The sequence below is a fragment of the Bos javanicus genome, chromosome 26 (genome assembly GCF_032452875.1).
Source record: "Bos javanicus breed banteng chromosome 26, ARS-OSU_banteng_1.0, whole genome shotgun sequence".
Classification (NCBI taxonomy): Eukaryota; Metazoa; Chordata; class Mammalia; order Artiodactyla; family Bovidae; genus Bos; species Bos javanicus.
Window position 1 is genome coordinate 13,696,385 of NC_083893.1, and position 20,900 is coordinate 13,717,284.

The following is a 20,900-nucleotide window of genomic DNA, read 5'->3' on the forward strand; positions in this document are numbered from 1 at the left end:
GTCACCTCCTTCAAAATGTGTCTGCCTGCTACCACTGTTAATAATACCTTTCAAAGACCCTTTATAATTTTGCAACTTCAAATAATTTTTAAACTGGATTAAAAGCTAGATAATCATATTCTCTGAGACTAGTACATTAAATAAGACTCTGAATAAAGCTGAAAAGTAAAGGATGTGACTTTTGGACCACCATAACCTCTCAAAGGGTACCAGTCACATGGTATCTCCGACAATATGTATCAACAAAGAGAAGTAGCTGCATGAAGGACATTGGTAGTTAGGTGGTCCTTAAGTTAAAGAAGAGTAATTATTTTCACCCAAATGGATTAATTTATTTGATGAATATTTATGGAGCACCTAGGCTATTTTGGCTTCCCTGGTAGCTCAGTTGGTAAAGAATCTGCCTGCAAGTGCAGGAGACCCAGATTCAATCCCTGGGTCAAGATCCCCTGGAGAAGGAAATGGCAACCCACTCTAGTACTCTTGCCTGGGAAATCCTGTGGACAGAGGAGCCTGGTGGACTACAGTCCATGAGGTCGTAAGAACTGGACACAACTTAGCGACTAAGTCACCACCTATTCCTTGTATGCCACCGTATTAAACACTGAAATATAATGGAGAATAAGACATAGTTCTCCCTCAAAACAGTTTATGGTCTATTTGAGAGCTCCTTAAAGGCATTCCCAACCATCTGCAGTGTTTGCCATATCCAAACACCGTCTGTACTATTACTTGATGTTTTACTTGACTATCTAAATTCTATTTTTCGCCAATACACAATACATAACTATTAAAAGAAAAACAGAAAAAGAACAGATGTATATATAACTGAATCACTTTGCTGTACACCTGAAACTAACTCAGCACTGTACATCAGCAATGTGTGTGCGTGTGTGTGCATGCTCAGTCATGTCTGACTCTGTGCAACGTCATGGATTGTAGCCTGCCAGCCTCCTCTGTCCATGGGATTTTCCAGGCAAGAATACTGTAGTGGATTTGCCATTTCCTTCTCCAACACTGTAAATCAACTATCCTCCAAAATAAAATAAAATTTAAATTAAACTTTAAGTAAGATAAAAACAGGTTTCTCTGTTAACCACCTAAATCACCATTAAGGTATCATCAAGCTACGGCATTTTGGAGACACCCACCTGCTGGAATCATATTGGAATCATATTACCGATCTACACTACCATTAAAGTTCAAATACTAGAGCCTGACACAGAGCCAATCAAATCACCAAGCTGATCTTCTTGTTCAAAAAGGTTTATAGGACCAGGAAATGAAAACTTCCAGCAGAGAGAAATGCTCGAGTTCATACACACACCTAATGGAGATGAGCATGCCCAAGGATGCTGAAGAACATGTGCAACTTATTGATGAGGGGTAACTATTAAGGACAAGGAACACTGATGTGGGATGCTGGATAAACGGCTATAGGAAGATGGACAAGGGGAATAATATATGCAGGGTGATATAGATGGGAGGAAGCCATACTTTAATAATAAACTGATCTCAATGCTAATGCTGCTGTGCTTCTAACAAACTAGGGAAAATATTTCAGTCTGTAGTCTTGATATCAGTCAACAAAATGACCTCCCAAAGTAAATAAAGCAATGACTAATAGCTCTTGGTAGCAAAGAGGTGATACCCAGGGAGACCATAAACTAGTAACAGGTCCAGAGTTCTCTCTCCTTGGACCTGAAAGGCTGCAGAAATGAGAAAGAAGGCATTAGCCAAGGTCAGGCTCAGCTTGAATTATGTGTTAAAGGTTATGTTAAGAACAGTTACAGGATGGACCCTGCTGCGGTCTGCCCTTTGGTGACGGGAAAAAACAAATTAAGTCTGTCAGATACTCAGCCATCCCAAGGAAGGTAAGGCTTGTTTTCAGGTGTCTAGTAGAGAAGGAGCAGCAGTGATTTCAGATAATGGAGTCAGAGTGGACAAACTGGAGAGAGAGGCCAAGTGAAGAGGAATAAGGTATAATTTAATCGGGATAACTGTCTTGGAAGGCCTGCCCAGAAGTCAGGTAGGCCATTTCTTATCATCTGGAGCACCATGCTTCCTGGAAAGACCATTTTATTTGGTATACAGAGAAGTCTGGCAGGATATAGTCCATGGGGTCACAAAGGAGTCAGATACCACTTAGTGACGTAACAATAGCAACAACCAATGCTTTAAACATAATGTGCTCCTAATCTTCTTGGCATGTGTCACAGAATACATCTTTCCAGGTCTAAAATCCACAATAACCTCATTACCATCCTCCCCACTACACACAGTGTCTTAAGAGTTGCTAAAGAAACTCCTCCACTGGCAGGCAATACTGAGAATGTTTAAAGATAAATTTTTAGTTTTTTAACTGACTATGAACTGGAATCCTGCTGTTCTGAAAGTAGACGACAGATGCCTAGGAAATTAAAGCAGCAACATGAAAATAGCTTTTCCTTAGCAACAAACTTACCCACAACCTTCCAGATAGAGCAGATTCACAGTTAGTAATTTCAGTAGAAATATGGGGTAGATTAAGGAAAATGAGATGGGAATACCAGACCACCTGACCTGCCTCTTGAGAAACCTGTATGCAGGTCAGGAAGCAACAGTTAGAACTGGACATGGAACAACAGACTGGTTCCAAATAGCAATATACGTCAAGGCTGTATATTGTCACTCTGCTTATTTAACTTCTATGCAGAGTACATCGTGAGAAATGCTGGGCTGGAAGAAGCACAAGCTGGAATCAAGATTGTTGGGAGAAATATCAATAACCTCAGATATGCAGATGACACCACCCTCATGGCAGAAAGTGAAGAGGAACTAAAACGCCTCTTGTTGAAAGTGAAAGAGGAGAGTGAAAAAGCTGGCTTAAAGCTCAACATTCAGAAAATGAAGATCATGGCATCTGGTCCCATCACTTCATGGCAAATAGATGGGGAAACAGTGGAAACAGTGTCAGACTTTATTTTGGGGGGCTCCAAAATCCTGGCGTGCTGCAATTCATGGGGTCGTGAAGAGTCAGACACAACTGAGCAACTGAACTGAACTGAAGGAAAACATAGCGGAAATGGGTTAGATTTTATCTTCTCTTTCCCTTTTCAAAGGATGGGACTGACCATTTTTCATATTTTTAAGTGCTAGGGGATGAAAGGTTTTAAAATATCTTTGTATGCGTCCCACCACTAGGCATACTTACGTGTGCGAATGCTGACACCTATGCTGTGTATGTCTACAGAGCACACAGAGATCTGTGAGCGTTCTGTTTGGCCTTAAGGTAACTTTTTCCATGAAACAAAGAAGGTCCAGCTGACAAAATCCTACACAATCCATAGATTCACTCTCTACTCTGGTTTCCTTCCATGCTGCTTGGGAGTGGGGCTGGAGGCGAGAATATAAATCAGCCCAATATAAATCTCCCAGTATGGTGAACAAAGGGTAAGAAAATCATTAAAGATCTGTGAAATGCATGACTGCCATGGCATCACCACCCCCTCAACCCTACAGGATGTAGAAGTGCAGAGCCCTCTGGCTCTATCCATTAACTGGCTATATCATAACCTTGCAGGCATCAGTTTCCCCTACTATATTAGAGGTTTGGGTCAGCTCTTCCAAATAAGAAGAAGCACTCATCAAGAAACTGCTGACTGACTGATACCCCTGTCTTATGGGGTCAAACAACTTGAATGTCTTAGTGAGGTAAATACTTTAAAAAATGGTGGCTGTCTTTTTTCCATTAATAATCTCATGAACAACCTCTATACTCAAATATGGGAAGGAAAGAAGAACATTTAATCACTCTAAACAGTTATATTAAAAATGATCACAATTCCATAGTAGAAGACACAAAAAGAGTGTGAAGGACAGAAGAGATGAGGGGTTGAGACCACAGAAGGAGAGACAAGACAAAAATGTCCCACGCAGTTCAGAGAAGAGGAATTATTTCTCTCTCTTTCTTTAGATGACCCAAACTCTATTTAAAAAACTTTCTAGTCAAAGGTTCTGAGACTCCTAGTGCTTCAAAATAAGCCCATGTGGTATTATTTCAGACAATGTTTGAACTCACTCCTGGGTATTGCTTCCTTTCAAAGGGTCAAATCAAACATAGCTACAGCTACTGCTGGGAGACTTTAAAGCCAGATCAAGGCAAGAACCAGTAACAGCAGAAAATTAAAGGCTGGGTTGTGGGAGTTCCAGACTATGGTTAGAAGCTGACATAGTTTGGGAACAGGTTGTCAGAGCCTTCACTTCTTTGGTGTTGAGTCATCTCACCTATCCCAGCTGTGGCCAGGGACAAGGCGTAGTATTATCAGCACTGTGTTAGTGTGGTTACTGGGTCAGATTAATCTTCATGAAGGCTAAAAATACAAAGCCTTTGACAGTCTTTAGCTAAAATTAGGCCCAATGTGTTTTTAGGTGAAGAGAGAAAAAATGATTAAATATGTGAAGAACTTGAAGTGCTTGCAAAGAAAGGTGCAGTGGATAACATCTGATTAAATAAAAAATTGGCTATTTGGAAAATAAGCTACTGAAAGCAAATATTCCTGTGCTGTGGCTTAACTATCACAATGTTCCTTAAATAAAAGTATCAGAAAGCTCCAGATTAGCTAACAAAGTCAGATTCCCAGGTCCTCTCCACTAAACTAAAATAGAGGCAAAGAACATTATTTCCCAACGGTATTGTTGCTGTTAAGTCACTCAGCTGTGTCCGACTCTTTGTGACCCCATGGACTGCAGCATGCCAGGCTTCCTGTCCTTCACTACCTCCTGGAGTTTGCGCAAACTCAAGTCCATTGAATTGGTGATGCCATCCAACCATCTCATCCTCTGTCAACCCTTTTTCCTCCTGCTCTCAATCTTCCCCAGCATCAGGGTCTTTTCCAGTGAGTTGGCTCTTCGTGTCAGGTGGCCAAAGCACTGGAGCCTCAGCTTCAGCAGTAGTCCTTCTAATGAATATTCAGGGTTGATTTCCTTTAGTATTGACTTGTTTGATCTCCTTGCTTATCCAAGGGACTCTCAAGAGTCTTCTCCAGCACCACGGTTTGAAAGCATCAATTTTTTGGCACTCAGCCTTCTCTGTGGTCCAACTCTCATGGGATACTGATTTCAAAACTATTTTCCCTTTTTGTATAGGGACTACATATAAGAAAGATACAATAGATAATCTCAAATAATCAAAAGATGAAAAACTAGAAATACTAAAGGGAATATTGATCACACTGTCAGTGCCCTCCCCAGCATCCTTGAATATGCAGCTGCTGTTTGCCTGCCCAACCCCAACGTTTGTAGATCAAAGATATCCATCCAGCAATCCCATTTCTGGGTAGTTAAGAGAACTGAAAACAGGATCGTGAAGAGATATTTGCATATTATATTCACTGCGGCATTAATAACAACAGCCAAAGTGTGGGAGCAACTGAAATGTCTACTTACAGACGAATGGACAAAGAAAATGTAGTATATACATAAACTGGTATATTATTCAGAATTAACAAGGAAGGAACTCCTTTCACATGTGACAACATGGTGAACTTGAAGGCCAACATGCTAAGTGAAATAAGCCAGTCACAAAAGAACAAATACTGAATGATTCCAAATACTCATTTATATGAGTTACCTAAGTAGTCAAACTCACAGAAAGCAGAAAGTGGAAAGGTGGCTGCCAGAGACTGGGGGCAAGGGGAACTGGGGAGTTGCAGTTCAAAGCATATAAAGTTTCAGTTATACAAGATGAAAATGCTCTAGGGATCTGTTCAGTAAAATACTGGGCTTACAGTTAACAGTACTGTGCCACACGTGTAGAGATTTGTTAAGAGGGCAGATCTCATGTGTTCTGTCACCACAATAAGAAAACAAGGAAAGAAGCTATATGTGTGAGGAACAAACTTGGAAAAAGAGCCAAGGAAAAACAATCAACTGTTTATTAAACTTTTGAATTTGAGCATGAAAGAGAAAAAGCTGAAAATACTGTAATTACTCAACTGGGTTCCCTAGAACGTTATTCCCAAAAGATGATACATTTTAGAAGAGTTGTATGATCAAAACATTTGTGAAAAACTGCATATTGTTTCCTTCTTGGGTGTGTTCACTATGAAGATTAGTATATAAACAACTCCAAGAAGTCCCAGAGTAAACCGGCCTAGTTAACATCCTTTAAGAAAGCATTTCCAAACCCATTTGACTCAGAAAAGGATTTCTTTTGGTAAAATAAATATTAAAAATACAATGGATTCATGTTTTATGAACAATGTACAAAATGATGATTTTAAGAACTAATTTTAGGGATAGATTCCTGGGCAGGGAAGACCTTCCTAGTGAGAATTCCTCCTCCTCTTTCAAAAACTCAAATAACTAACCAACTTTACCCTTACCTTGCCTGAAATATTTAACTCTTTTTATCATGTGAAATTCCAACCAGATGTCTAATGATCTTCCAGAAGAGCTCAAATACTAGTCATTTATGATTTCATGTAAATTAATGTGTTATCAGTGTGACTGTATATTGACAGAGTGCTTTACAGCCTTCAAAACCACTTTAACACACATACACGCACGTCCTTCCTTCAAGGTATACAGTAAGTAAGTACAGTTAAGACTAAACTTCAGATTAGCTGATTCTAGTCTAGTATCCTTTCTACTAGTAAAAAGGCTCTACAGATCGAGTTGGTAAATGATACTCAATGTCAACTGCATGATGTATTTTAAGTTATAAACATTTTGGCTTTGAAATTCTGAGGCAACAACGTGATCAAGTGGTACTAAACAACAGCTGAGGTGGAATCCCTGAGATTTTTATAAAGAAATAGTTCACATAAATCAAATCATATGTTTTTGTTAGATTAAGGGAGACTCAAATGATTCTATCCTTACAAATTTCTCAGGACCATGGAGAATAGACAAAGGGCAGAAAAATGGCCATGTAAAAAGACTGCCCATTTTCTAACGGTCTCATTTTTCACACTGCAGAATCTTTCATATGTAAGTGACCTAGACTTGAGTTACAAAGAAAACTGGATTTAGCAGAGCTTTCAAATCTTAAGTGCTCATTTGGCATCACTTCTAAAAATACCATTAAAACAGACAGAATGGCTACAGGTGCCCTCTTTTGCCCTTGTTGTACTTAAACACTTTAAACTGTCCTAGTTTTTCACAGAAACACTGTTCAAAAGAACGTAAGGAAAATTTAATCCTAACATTACACAATTTCAGGCTCAAAATCTTTGTATTACCAGAGAAAAGATGCTGATAGAAATACCTCTTTCTAGACTAAAAAGAGGAAAAACCTTCAATCCTTTAAATAGAAAATGCATCCAGGTATTTACATCTTTAAATGAAACTTGAGTGTCTACATGCTTGTCTTGACTAACATCTAACCAGTCTGTCTGTAGATTGTCACTTTTGTTAAATTTTTTTTTTTTTAGTGTCAACTTCAACTATTTCATTATCCTTATATTAAAGATTCTTAGTGGAACTGAGCAGGAACTTTAAAGGAAAAAAAGAATTAACTGTTAGCCTTGGACATATGCTTAGGAGATAAAAGCTCTGTTCAAACAGGCCAGGTTCAGCAACAATATAAATCAACATCTGTACAGCCTCGTAACTTTCCAGAGCACTTCTTCACCTTCACTGTTTATCTGTGTAATAAACCGAAGATTTTAGGCTAGATGTTCTTACTATCCTGGGACAGTAAAATCATTAAAATAAAGCCTCTCAAATGTTAAGTACCTTGCCCAAGGTCACACTGTGACTGGGAGAAGAGACAGGAGTATAAACAGATCTCCCAATTTCCAAACCGGGACACTTTTTCACTATAGCGTGGTTCTGTGGGTGGTGAGAACACAAGTGGGTGTGAGGTGTACCTTCCCCCTTAGATACATAAATACTCCCCATTAGCTTTAGGGAGCCTCTGTTACCCATAAGAGTGTATGCCAAGGCGAAGAAAGGCTGAGAACCCTGTGCTGGGTATCATACTACCTTGATATTGTTGCCATAGGGACAGATAACCAATTGGCTGATAACTGGTAAACATTTAGCCATAAAGTATGCATAAATATAAGCCTTAAAGGACTTTTTTCAAGCTATTATTAACATCTCCTTTGAAGTAAAAACTGAAGCATGAATTGCATTTGTCTCATTTATAATAATGATCAATAACAAGGGTCATTATGACAGTGAAAATGCCAGTTTCACTAAATGTTACAGTCCAGTGGAACTGCATTGGCTCATACTGACTTGAAAAAAGGTTTACATGAAGACAACACAAAAAATAAAAGCAGGACAACTGCAACACAAAATTTCAAACTCCTTTTGTTAATGTTCAAAATAACTTATAGACATACTGGCAAACCCTGAGAGCAGACTCCAGATGTGTCCGGCTCTGTGCAGTGTATGTTCAGCTGAAAAGTTACATGAACTATGGAAACACATATAAAACTAAAGCACCTATAATACAATTCAGGAGTTCCTACCCTGGTTTGTGTGAAAAGAAAGAAGTGGGGTTAAAGAAACAGTAGACCCTGGATGAACAGCAAGGTTTGGGAAGGGAGTTCCATGAACAGAGGCAGCTCTCATGTCAATTAATGACAGGTGTCTTGAGAGTCTGTCTCCAAGCCTCTCCTAGGCTCTCTTTTGCTGTAAATAAACCGGTTAGATGAGGTCATGCCCAAGTTAAAGTCCAGCTTTAATGGACTATAAGTGTTAAAGAATACTTTTTGATACGCAAACAGCAAAACCTAAACATCTTTATTAATTCAAGTGAATGCACTTAACTAAGTAAAAAAAGAAAGCTGTACAGAGTGCCCTCTGGTGGACAGCTGGACAGGCCGAAGGAAGCTCTCAAGTCATCAGCATTCATTCATTCAAATATAATTAATTAATGTGGGTCCACTGTGTGTCACTTATTGAGTATCCAGGAGTTAATACAAGAGACACAATCATTGCCCTCACTGATTGTACGGTCTGGAAGCGACTGAGTGAAGTTGCTCAGTCATGTCTGACCCTTTGCGACCTGTGGACTGTAGCCCACCAAGCTCCTCCGTCCATGGGATTCTCCAGGCAAGAATACTGCAGTGGGTTGCCACGCATAGATGGACATTAAACAAAGCATTGCTTCCTTTTTGTTGTTCAGTTGTTAAGTCGTGTCTGACTCTTTGCAACCCCATAGACTGTAGCTAGCCAGGCTCCTCTGTCCTCTACTGTCTCCCAGAGTTTACTCAAATTCATGTCCATTGAGTCAGTGATGCTATCTTATCATCGTATCCTCTGCCATCCCATTCTTCTTTTGCTTTCAATCTTTCCCAGCATCAGGGTTTTTTTTTTTTTTCCAATGAGTTGGCTCTTCACATCAGATGGCTGACATATTGGAGCTTCACTTCAGCATCAGTCCTTCCAGTGAATATTCAGATTTGATTTCCTTTAGGATTGCTTCATTATAGAGGTACTGAATGCCACAAAGGAATAACAGATGGGATTATGACAATGATCTATGGGAAAGCTGTAAACACCACTGAAGAAAGGATTCCTAAAATTGTCACAAATAAGGAAAAGTGGGTTTTAGGCAGGAAGAGGTAACTACCCATAATCACCCTGTAAAACACGAGAAAAAGACCCAGATGAGGAAACGGGAGCTGAAGCAGAGGCAGTATGTAGTACACGGAAGGTCATGTAGGCAGTGTTAATTGACTTTGACCTCGAACCTAAGGGCAGTAGAACATAATCAAAAGGTTTAAGGGAGGGAAAGATGTGATTTAAATCATGATTCTTTAAAGACTGCTTTAGATTTTTTTTTTTTTCATTTTTTGCTTATTTCTGGCCGTGCTGGGTCTTTGTTGCCACATGGACTTTTCTCTAGTTGTGCTGAGCAGGGCTACTGTCTAGTAGGGCACGGGCTTCTCACTGCAGTGGCCTCTCTCGTCACAGAGCATGGGCTCTAGGGTGAGCAGGCTTCAGGAGCCGCGGCGTGCAGGCTCAGTGCCTGCAGTTCCCGGGCTCTGGAGCACAAGCGCAGTAGTTGTGGATCATGGGCTTAGTTGCTCTGCAGCATGTGGGATCTTCCCAGACCAGGGATCAAACCCACATCTCCTGCACTGGCAGGCAGATTCTTTACCACTGAGCCACCAGGGAAGCCCAAAGTGCTTTAGTTTTTAATGCAAAGAATGAATTGGAGATGGGCTAAAGTTGAACTGGGGAGACCAATGAGGAACCAATTGTAGATGTCCAGGTGAGAGATGCCAGTGACTCACGCCAGTATCACTGACAGCCTTCCAGGGTTACTCCCAGTCCCTGCTCCCTCACATATCATCCTAATTTATTCTACACGTTTACTGAGTGTCACCCATGTGCAAAGTACTCCCATTCAGACCTCTGGGCACAGTGGCAGAGTCAAGATCATGGCAGCAGTCCTGATCTGTAAGACAGTGGTCGCCATCTCTTTTGGCATCAGGGACCCGTTTTGTAGAAGTTAATTGTTCCATGGACTGAGGTGAGGGAGATACTTTTCGGATGATTCAAATACATTACATTTATTGTGCACTTTGTTTCTAATTTAATGCCACTGCTGATATGACAGGAGGTACTGGTCCATGGCCTGGATGGTGGGGAACCCTGCTGTAAAGAACCACCATTTAGAGTTTCTTCCACCTCTGGAGTCTTCTCACTGCTGTGCAAATGTGGCATAAAGCTTGCTGATGTGTAGATTTATCAGCCCACTACAACAGGTGACATATTCTTGGGGGACCTTAATTAATACATAGCAGGGGGCAGAAATTTGCAACAGCCCAGCCTACCTTGTTACTGTGACTTTGAAGAGCACAGGTTAATAAGTAGGATTCCCTGCCTCTAATGATCCCTTCGAACTGTGGTGCTGGATTTGTATGGTATATGAATTATACTTCAAAAGGGTATAAAGTCTTACCTTTTAAATTTAAAAGTCTTACCTTAAAAATTAAAAAAACCACCTTTTGCCTAAAAGGTGAAGAGATACCCCACATCCAAGGTAAGAGAAACCCAAGTTAGACAGTAGGCACTGAGAGAGTGCATCAGAGGGAAGACAGACTGAAACCACAGTCACAGACAACTAGCCAATCTGATCACACGGACCACAGTCTTGTCTAACTCAATGAAACTAATCCATGCTGTGTGGGGCCACCCAAGATGGACGGGTCATGGTGGACAGGTCTGATAGAATGTGGTCCACTGGAGAAGGGAATGGCAAACCACTTCAGTATTCTTGCCTTGAGAACCCCATGAACAGTATGAAAAGGCAAAAAGATAAGATACTGAAAGATGAACTCCCCAGGTCGGCAGGTGCTCCATATGCTACTGGAGATCAGTGGAGAAATAACTCCAGAAAGAATGAAGGGATGGAGCCAAAGTAAAAACAACACCCAGTTGTGGATGTGACTAGTGATAGAAGCAAGGTCTGATGCTGTAAAGAGCAATACTGCAATGGAATCTGGAATGTCAGGTCCATGAATCAAGGTAACTTGGAAGCGGTCAAACAAGAGATTGGCAAGAATGAACATCGACGTTTTAGGAATCAGCAAACTAAGATGGATTGGAATTGGTGAATTTAACTCAGATGACCATTATATCTACTACTGTGGGCAGAAATCCCTTAGAAGAAATGGAGTAGCCATCATGGTCAACAAAAGAGTACAAAATGCAGTACTTGGATGCAATCTCAAAAACGACAGAATGATCTCTGTTCATTTCCAAGGCAAACCATTCAATATCATGGTAATCCAAGTCTATGCCCCAACCAGTAATGCTGAAGAAGCTGAAGTTGAATGGTTCTATGAAGACCTACAAGACCTTTTAGAACGAACACCCCAAAAGGATGTCCTTTTCATTATAGGGGACTGGAATGCAAAAGTAGGAAGTCAAGAAACACCTGGGGTAACAGGCAAATTTGGCCTTGGAGTACAGAACGAAAAAGGACAAAGGTTAACAGAGTTCTGCCAAGAGAATGCACTGGTCATAGCAAACACCTGCTTCCAACAACACAAGCGAAGACTCTACACATGGACTTCACCAGATGGTCAACACCGAAATCAGACTGATTATATCCCTTGTAGCCAAAGATGGAGAAGCTCTATACAGTCAGCAAAAACAAGACCAGGAGCTGACTGTGGCTCAGATCATGAACTCCTTATTGCCAAATTCAGACTTAAATTGAAGAAAGTGGGGGAAACCACTAGACCATTCAGGTATGACCTAAATCAAATCCCTTATGACTATACAATGGAAGTGAGAAACAGATTTAAGGGACTAGATCTGATAGACAGAGTGCCTGATGAACTATGGATGGAGGTTCATGACATTGTACAGGAGACAGGAATCAAGACCATCCCCAAGAAAAGAAATGCAAAAAAGCAAAATGGCTGTGTGAGGAGGCCTTATAAATAGCTGTGAAAAGAAGAGAAGCCAAAAGCAAAGGAGAAAAGGAAAGATATAAGCATCTGAATGCAGAGTTCCAAAGAATAGCAAGCAGATGAGAAAGCCTTCCTCAGCGATCAAGTCAAAGAAATAGAGGAAGACAATAGAATGGGAAAGACTAGAGATCTCTTCAAGAAAATTAGAAACACTAAGGGAACATTTCATGCAAAGAAGGGCTCAATAAAGGACAGAAATGGTAGGGACCTAACAGAAGCAGAAGATATTAAGAAGAGGTGGCAAGAATACACAGAAGACCTGTACAAAAAAGATCTTCACAACCCAGAAAATCACGATGGTGTGATCACTCACACTCACCTAGAGCCAGACATCCTGATGTAAAGTCACGTTGGCCTTAGGAAGCATCACTACAAAGAAAGCTAATGGAGGTGATAGAATTCCCGTTGTGCTATTTCAAATCCTGAAAGATGATGCTGTGAAAGTGCTGCACTCAATATGTCAGCAAATTTGGAAAACTCAGCAGTGGCCACAGGACTGGAAAAGGTCAGTTTTCATTCCAATCCCAAAGAAAGGCAATGCCAAAGAATGCTCAAACTACTGCATAATTGCACTCATCTCACACGCTAGTAAAGTGATGCTCAAAATTCTCCAAGCCAGGCTTCAGCAATACGTGAACCATGAACTTCCAGATGTTCACGCTGGTTTTAGAAAAGGAAGAGGAACCAGAGATCAAACTGCCAACATCCGCTGGATCATCGAAAAAGCAAGAGAGTTTCAGAAAAACATCTATTTCTGCTTTATTGACTATGCCAAAGCCTTTGACTGTGTGGATCACAATAAACTGTGGAAAATTCTTCAAGAGATGGGAATACAAGACCACCTGACCTGCCTCTTGAGAAATCTGTATGCAGGTCAGGAAGCAACAGTTAGAACTGGACATGGAACAACAGACTGGTTCCAAATAGGAAAAGGAGTCCGTCAAGGCTGTATATTGTCACCCTGCTTATTTAACTTCTATGCAGAGTACATTATATGAGAAATGCTGGGCTGGATGAATCACAAGCTGGAATCAAGATTGCTGGGAGAAATACCAGTAACCTCAGAAATTCAGATGACACCACCCTTATGGCAGAAAGTGAAGAGGAACTAAAGAGCCTCTTGTTGAAAGTGAAAGAGGAGGGTAAAAAGTTGGCTTAAAGCTCAACATTCAGAAAACGAAGAGTATGGCATCTGGTCCCATCACTTCATGGCAAATAGATGGGGAAACAGTGGAAACAGTGACAGACTTTATTTTTGGGGGCTCTAAAATCACTGCAGATGGTGACTGCAGCCATGAAATTAAAAGACGCTTACTCCTTGGAAGAAAAGTTATGACCAACCTAGACAGCATATTGAAAAGCAGAGACATTACTTTGTTAACAAAGGTCCGTCTAGTCAAGGCTATGGTTTTTCCAGTGGTCAGGTATGGATGTGAGAGTTGGACTATAAAGAAAGCTGAGCAAAGAAGAATTGATGCTTTTGACCTGTGGTGTTGGAGAAAACTCTTGAGAGTCCCTTGGACTGTGAGGAGATCCAACCAGTCCATCCTAAAGGAGATCAGTCTTGGGTGTCCACTGGAAGGACTGATGTTGAAGCTGAAACTCCAATACTTTGGCCACCTGATATGAAAAGCAGATTCACTGGAAAAGACCCTGATGCTGGGAAAGATTGAGGGCAGGAGGAGAAGGGGACAACAAAGGATGAGATGGTTGGATGGCATCACCGACTCAATGGACATGGGTTTGGTGATGGACAGGGAGGCCTGGCGTGCTGCGGTTCATGGGGTCGCAAAGAGTGAGACACGACTGAGTGACTGAACTGAACTGAACTTGCCTAAAGATGGTGACATGGATGAGTAAGATGACAGTAGAGATGAGAGTGTCAGAAGTTACAGGAGTGACGGTTTCTATAACTGTTGCATATTGGCATATTTTATATTCTCAGGCAAGGAAATACTAATGTTGCTTATTTATAAAATAGGAACTCTCTGGAAAGCTCAAATCAACCTTTAGAAGACACATAAACATAAAAGTGAAATCAACCTAAAAAAGCTTCTACAGCAAAGGGTGCAGTTAACAGAGACTCAGAGTACCACAGGCAACAAAATAAGGTATTGCTGAAAATGAAAGTGTTAGTTACTCAGTGTGTCCAACTGTTTGCGACCCCATGGACTGCAGCCCACCAGGCTTTCTGTCCATGGAGTTCTCCAGGCAAGAATTCTAGAGTGGGTTGCTATTTCTTTGTCCAGGGGATCTTCCTGACCAAGAGATCTAACCTGAGTCTCCTGTAGGCAGATTCTTTACTGTCTGAGCCACCAGGGAAGCTCAAAGGTATCGCTGGCTATGTTCAAAGCAAGAAGAAAATGAGAAGAAAGAGTAATGTTTGGGGGAAGGGAGTGCAATATTCACAGAAAACCAGTGAAAAGGAGCCCCACTCAAGACAGAAGCTGGCCTCCATCTCTCATAGTAAAGAATATGGTCTGCACCTTGGTCAACGCGAACAAAGAGCATGAAGATGGAGCTGGGAGACAGGGAGAGAAGGGAATCCATCAGTTGCAGTAATTTTCAGTTTTCCCACTCAAATGATTCTCATTCCAGGCCACTGAAGGAACCAACAGATCCCTTTTGACACCATGTGGCATCACAACAGTCCCACTATACACCTGCCCAGTGAGTCACACTATGTACTGCTTTCTTTTTCAGTATCTCTTCTGGGCTTCTCAACAATCTAGTGGGGTACACAAAGCTATTACTATTATTGTCCTTATTCTGAAACTCAGACTTTGAGTGACCTGCTCAAAATCACACAGCCTGCTGGGAAGAGGACCACATCTAGACCCAACCATCTGACTCTGCCCAGGGCTCTTTTCACTAACCAGTGTAACTTTTCACTGCATCTTCAGCAGAGCAATGATAAAATTCAAGCCATTTAATATTAACAACATCAGTGTAAGTACACTTCCAGCAAGATGAATACTGTTAAATCAGCAAGTGCCAGGTAAACATTTTAACTGCCATATGACTCTGGATGTTCAATCTTCAAATCCCATTTAATCTTCAGACTTTCCCCAGGGGTTACAGATGAGGACCCAAGGCTCTTGGCATTAAGTAACTTGTTTGGGGTCACCAGAGGTCTGGTGATTGGTGCAGCAGAGGTTTAAATGTACTAGGATCTGTTCTAGCTCCAAACTCCATACTCCTTCTATTACAACTGGCTGCTACCCTAAATGTTTATCAAGGACCATCCTAAGGTATGGAGGGTATAGGTAACCCAAATGCAAAGAGCAGAAACAGTCAGTGGTGTTCCTGAGAAGCTTGATGAGCCAAACACTTTTCTATAACATGGCCTGTGATTATGCTAACAAAAGAAACATCACTTCTTTCTTCCTTACCTAGGTCTAAGTCTTGCGGGAATCAATGCTGAGGGCATGAGTATAGCAGAGGTGAGAGCAGAGGTAGGCAATAAAACAAATACTGCCTGAACTTTCCAGATTCTTAAAGGAGTTCAAAGAATACCATAAACCCTGGAGTAAATGCACTTCCTTCTAACGAAGGAGTAAGACAGGGGGTTGTTAGGGTGGGGGCAAAGGAAAAGTGGAATCTTCTTCTATCATCTTTAGGACCTACCTCCTGAGCAGTCTCACACCTCCTAGCTTCAGAGGGGAACAAAAAGAAAGCTACTTGGATACAGATGAGAACACAAGCGCTTTTCAGGTCAAGTTTATTGCCTGGGATTCACCACTGACTGCAACAGCAGTCTAAATGTAATGCAATCTGGGGTTCCAGATTCACAAACATAGCGGCACAAGCAAGTCCACTAGCAGCCGAAGTTAACAGAACCCTCCACAGAGCACCATTTGTTAATCCAACAAAGGTTTACCAAGCACCTACTGTATCTACACCTGGAGAAGTTAAAGGTAAACCACTCCAGTATTCTTGCCTGGGAAATCCCATGGACAGAGGAGCCTGGTGGGATACAGTCCACGGGTCGCAAAAAGTCAGACACGACTGAGTGACTAAACAACAACAGTATCTACACATCAAGCAGTGGGGAAGCAGAGAATGAGACGGACACCATGCCCAGCTTTGCGGAGCTCACAGTCTGTAGGGGAGTTACTGCTACCAAAGGGGTGCTGTGGGCGCTTCAAAAGTAGGAATGGAGTTGAATCTTTATCACCCCTGACTTTCCACTGATTTAGAGTGTTTCACAGTTTTGTAAAACAATTATTCATTTTAATTAAAAAACGAACCACCACTACTTACTTTTAAGGATCCCAGAGACGTAGCAAATAGACTGTTTATTTTAAGCACTGGCTTTTGTAATTTGATCTATGTCTTAAAGAAAATGTTATCTTATTGACTTAAAAAAAAATCCATCACCCATTGAAACTTTCACCTCCTAACACACTTAGGTCTGCTACACAAAACCAGTTAGTCAACCACAGAGAGGAGTTGACACCTGGTAAGAAAACACATTTACTACTTTATTTATTCCCGTCCAGTGTATGCCCCCAAAACAGCCTTGACTGGAAGCATTAACAGCCATTGAACAATTGCATATGGAGGTGTTTAAGGCTTGATGTTTTCCCCCTTGCTCCATTACTCTATCAATCAGGTCTCAGATTAACTCCTAACTCCTTCTAGTCCCCCAAGCTTCCAAATAGTGGCAGAACTGGGGTTTAAAGATTTAAACCTGCGTCTGTTCCCAAACCCAACTGAGCACACCAATGCTCTCCAGCTCTACTGTCTCCTGTTTGGATGACAGCAAATCTGAGTGCCTCGACTGGCCAGGCAGGCAACGTCAATGAGCAAGGAGACAGATAATGGATATGTCTATTTGCTATGAGCAGGAGAAAGACAGAGAGTTGTAGAGGGGACTAGAGGGGACAGCAAGCAGCTACTGCTATCAATAGCTCCAGCAATTGCTATCACATATGATCTTGCAAGTTTAAGAGAAATGGGAACTTCAAAATTTTATGTATACTCCTGAATGTTAACATTAAATGTTAGTTCGAGTTCTTTAAGAGGACCACGTGGGTCAAACAGGCTCTCAATCATTGTTACTGTGCTGTTGGCATCATCTTTTTTTCCAAAATATTTATTTATTTGGCTGCGCCAGGACTTCCTTGCAGCACACAGGATCTTCAGTTGTGGCATGTGGGATCTAGTTCCCTGACCAGGGGTGGAACCTAGGGCCCCTGCACTGGAGCGCCTTAGCACTGGACCAGCAGGGAAGTCCTGGCACCATCTTTTAAAGAGCACTGGTTTGCTTCACTAAATTGTGCAGCATTACTTTCATAAGTGTGACATCGCCCCAGGGATGGAGGAAACAGAAAGTTCATTAACGCCTTAAATACCAAGGGTACTCTCTTTTTCAGGCAGCCTAGATGGACTCATGGACTAATGCCACATAAGGTGATTTTCTCCCCAGGGGCCCATGGAATAGCTTTCATTTCTTTCCCATAGCAATGATACCCCAAGCAGTTGCTTACCCGTTTGTCAATGTCATTGTGTTGGAGCTGCACAAAGCGAGCGCTGATGGCTGCGATGTAACTCTGCTGATTGGAGAATGCCACACGGCCAGCACCTTTGGGGTACTTCAGCTCGGGGTCTGTATCAATGCCAGCATAGCAGACACCACCATATAAACGGTCCATGATCATTGCCAGTTCAACTGCAAGAAAATAAACACCATTTGGTATAAATGTTTAGAAGGGTCTCTTGTCCAGGAGAAGGAAGGACTATATGGAAGAATCATGCAGTGTAACTAAGAAATAGAAAACCCATGTTAAGTATCATGAAGAGTGTCCACACCAGTCTTAGAACTCAAGAAGGGGAGCTCCTCATAGGATATTTGAAAACAAAATGAAAAAAGAAAGAAAGAAAGAATTTACACACACACACAAATTTACATAATGAGAACTTCAGCAACAGTATAAAAGAAATGATCTCTCAGCAACCCTCCTTTCTAATTTCTAACTGCTTAGTCCACTAGAGTGGACCCTGGGCAGGCAAAGCATCTCAGGTGCCCTAACAAGTTAATGAGAAACAGTCTACTTACTGACCCCCAGGGCTAAAAGTAATTACTAAAGTCACACTACTAAATTAAGATTAAGCTATAGAAAGAATTAATTCTAGAGGCAATATGTTTATAGCCGAGAAATAACTCTCCACAACTTTTTAAAAAATAAAAGATTTTGAGTTTATTTCAACTGAGGAATCTCCACACTAACTTCTCACACTAAATTCTAAATAACAATGCTAAAAATGATAATAGCAGCAATAAACATTTATTGAGTGCTTATAATTACCAGGAAACACTAAGCTGCTACAAAGGCAGTAAAAGCACACCCATCCTGTACCCTGCTATAAATCCAGAGGTCTGGTCTGCACTCTTCACTAGAGCTCTTTGGTATATCTGCAAAACACCTGGACAGAAGGCATTTGGAAATTGGACATTCCAAAGGTCTGATATCTACAACTGTCCTCATCAAAAGGTACCACGGAGAGACATACAGCAGTTACTTACCTGGATCCAAACTGCCTGAAGTTAACTGTTTACTTGATACTGGATGGCACCTCCTCCAGGTATGACCACTCCTTTCAGGCCACTCACATGGTTTTAAGTCCAAAAGACTTAGCCCTACTCCTAGGGAATGACCCAAGAACCCACTTCCTCAAATACCTACACATGGTATTTGGAAAGGAGCGGACAGGGAAGACAGATGAAGACCTGGGCCACAGCCAGTGTGCAAAGGCCCCCAGACAGCTGAGCTACACAGGAATCAGTATCTGGGGAGAAGGAGAGCTGCACAGGCTGGAGTGGCCGGAGAGCTCTGCAGCAGGTTCAAGGGCTGAAGGGCTTAATGATGCAAGAACGCCACCAGATTTCTATGAACAGAAGGAAAGCCATGTACTACTGGTTTCTATAATGGGCAGCTGCTGAGGCAGCAACAAAGTTATGTTGCTGTGAAAGAAAGGCTGTCTTTCTATCTGACTTCTTCAAACCGGACTGCTTAATACTGGTAGTAGATTTCTAAGCTTCTGTTTCTAATAGGAAGAATGACTTAACAACCAACAGGTAATTTTCAGAAGATGAGTAAATAAGCTAGCAGTAATTAAGCCAGAGAGTAAGTGCTTTTAAAGACAGAAGAGCAGAAAGCTACCCCCAATGATCCCATTATGATCAGAATTACTGAGTCATATCAGTCAAAGAAACATTGCTGGTTAGAGCCCAAGTGGACCCTGACTTCGGTCTTGGGGCAGGATCCAGAAATCACATTCATTCAAACAGTGCAGTAAGAATCATGTCCCTGTTTAGTTGCTAAGTCGTGTCTGACTCTTTGGTGACCCCATAGACTGCATCCCACCAGCCTCCTCTTTCCATGGGATTTCCCAGGCAAGAATAAAGAATACTGGAGTAGGTTGCTATTTCCTTTTCCAGGGGATCTTCCCAACCCAGGGATTGAACCCGAGTCTCCGGCTTGGTAGGCAGATACTTTTTTTTACCACCGAGCCATCTGGGAAGCCCAAGAATCACATATGTACCCTGAATATCAGAATTTAGTGGGTCCTTACTTTGTCTCAACAACTTATGATAGCTTAAGGACTTCCTCACATAGCTAATGTTATTCCAGTCACAGAGAAGAAGAAATCGAAAGCTGAATTTATTCACCTTAGTCGTTAATGAATTTCCTTTATTAGTCAAGTTGGCTTAGTAAAATAGGTAACCTTGGGGCCTGGAAATTAAACACTAATTTCCCAAAGACATGGCTTCTTCTGGAATAGAATAAGACAGTGAACATTCCCTCAGCCTGGTGAATGGCCAGGAGACGAGTGTTGGCAAAGGACTGAATGAGCTTGTCTCCTACCCTTAGGAAGGACTCAAGAAAGTGTCTAATTTAGAAAGAGAGCTTGAACCTCCAGCTGAAGACAAGCACTACTGTAACCAGAGGTTCTACGGCATCTTGGTCTCCAAAGGACATTTAGGGATCCACAGATGCCAGAGACAGCACCTTCCACAAGCACTTTGTGAATCTGGCTGTTGGAAAATCATCTTCTCGGCCCAAAGATTCAGTCATGGCTGATGCTACTGGCAGTTAAGCAGTTCTGACAGGAAAAAGAAACCTTCATTCACTTATGCTTTTATGAAAATTATATAAATTAATAATTTCCACTTAGAAGCTTATGTGCAGTCATTTTCTTGGCCACCCAAGAGCCTGCAGGCATTTGAGCCAACGAAGTCTTACTCAAGTGAAGGACAATTTATTGAGAAGCTAGAAGAAAGAATCCAAGGTGACTACAGAAAGTTTTTTGGGGGGAAGAATATGAAGACTACTCATTTCTCTACCTTAACCTATATTTTAGCTACAAAAACCTCAATAGTCTGATGATCCTTGAAGAAAAGTAAATAATAACTCAACAACTGCTGTTTGTATTTGGTCCTTACTCAGTCAGCAAGTCCTCATTAAAAGT

General features: G+C 41.4%; 1 protein-coding gene across 9 annotated transcripts in view; it reads right to left on the bottom strand.

Moving 5' to 3' along the window:
- CPEB3 (cytoplasmic polyadenylation element binding protein 3) overlaps positions 1–20,900 on the bottom strand; it is a 265,126-nt gene that overhangs the window by 75,899 nt on the left and 168,327 nt on the right. For all 9 annotated transcript variants that reach the window (XM_061402801.1, XM_061402802.1, XM_061402803.1 and 6 more), the window contains one exon: positions 17,918–18,099. In XM_061402801.1, the coding sequence (XP_061258785.1) occupies positions 17,918–18,099 (182 nt within the window). The remainder of the gene's footprint in view (positions 1–17,917; positions 18,100–20,900) is intronic.